Source organism: Monoraphidium neglectum (assembly GCF_000611645.1).
Source record: "Monoraphidium neglectum strain SAG 48.87 unplaced genomic scaffold scaffold04953, whole genome shotgun sequence".
NCBI lineage: Eukaryota > Viridiplantae > Chlorophyta > Chlorophyceae > Sphaeropleales > Selenastraceae > Monoraphidium > Monoraphidium neglectum.
Window position 1 is genome coordinate 3,470 of NW_014008677.1, and position 519 is coordinate 3,988.

Below are 519 nucleotides of genomic sequence, written 5' to 3' on the forward strand. Positions count from 1 at the left end.
CCGCCAGCAGGCGCAGCGCGACGGCGGCGGCGGCGGCGGCGACAACGGCGCCGGTGCGCCGGCGGGCGCGGAGGAAGGCGGCGGCGGCGGCGGCGCAGCAGCGGCGGACAGCGACAGCGATTTCGAGGTGGTGGAGGAGGCGCAACACGAGGGGTCGCGGCGGCGGCGCGGGGGCGGCGGCGGCGGCGCCGGCGCAGCCGGGGCCGCGAGGCGGAGGGACGAGGCGGGCGGGTGCATCCTGGCGCACTCAATGGTGGGCGGCGCGAAGGGCCCGGAGTGGGAGCCCCATCGGCACTCCATTCTCATATTATAGCGCGTCAGCTTCCGCCCTGGATACCAATGAGTGATGCATGCCTGCTTGGCAGTGTCCTGCCTTTGTCGGTTGAATTCAACAACACCCAGCGACACCCACCCACCACACGTCCCCTCACACACCAGCTGGTAGAGCACCGCCCCTGAGCAACCCCTTGGCCCGGCTGCAGCCCCTGCTAATGGCACTCCCAGCGGGCCCCGCCCGCC

General features: G+C 73.0%; 1 protein-coding gene across 1 annotated transcript in view; it reads left to right on the forward strand.

Moving 5' to 3' along the window:
• Positions 1-313, forward strand: part of MNEG_15009 (hypothetical protein) — a gene marked incomplete at both ends in the record, with an annotated part of 3,685 nt that extends 3,372 nt beyond the window's left edge. Inside the window, one exon of the mRNA XM_014036520.1 lies at positions 11-313. Coding sequence (XP_013891974.1) covers positions 11-313 — 303 coding nt within the window. The remainder of the gene's footprint in view (positions 1-10) is intronic.
• Positions 314-519: the final 206 nt, after the last annotated feature.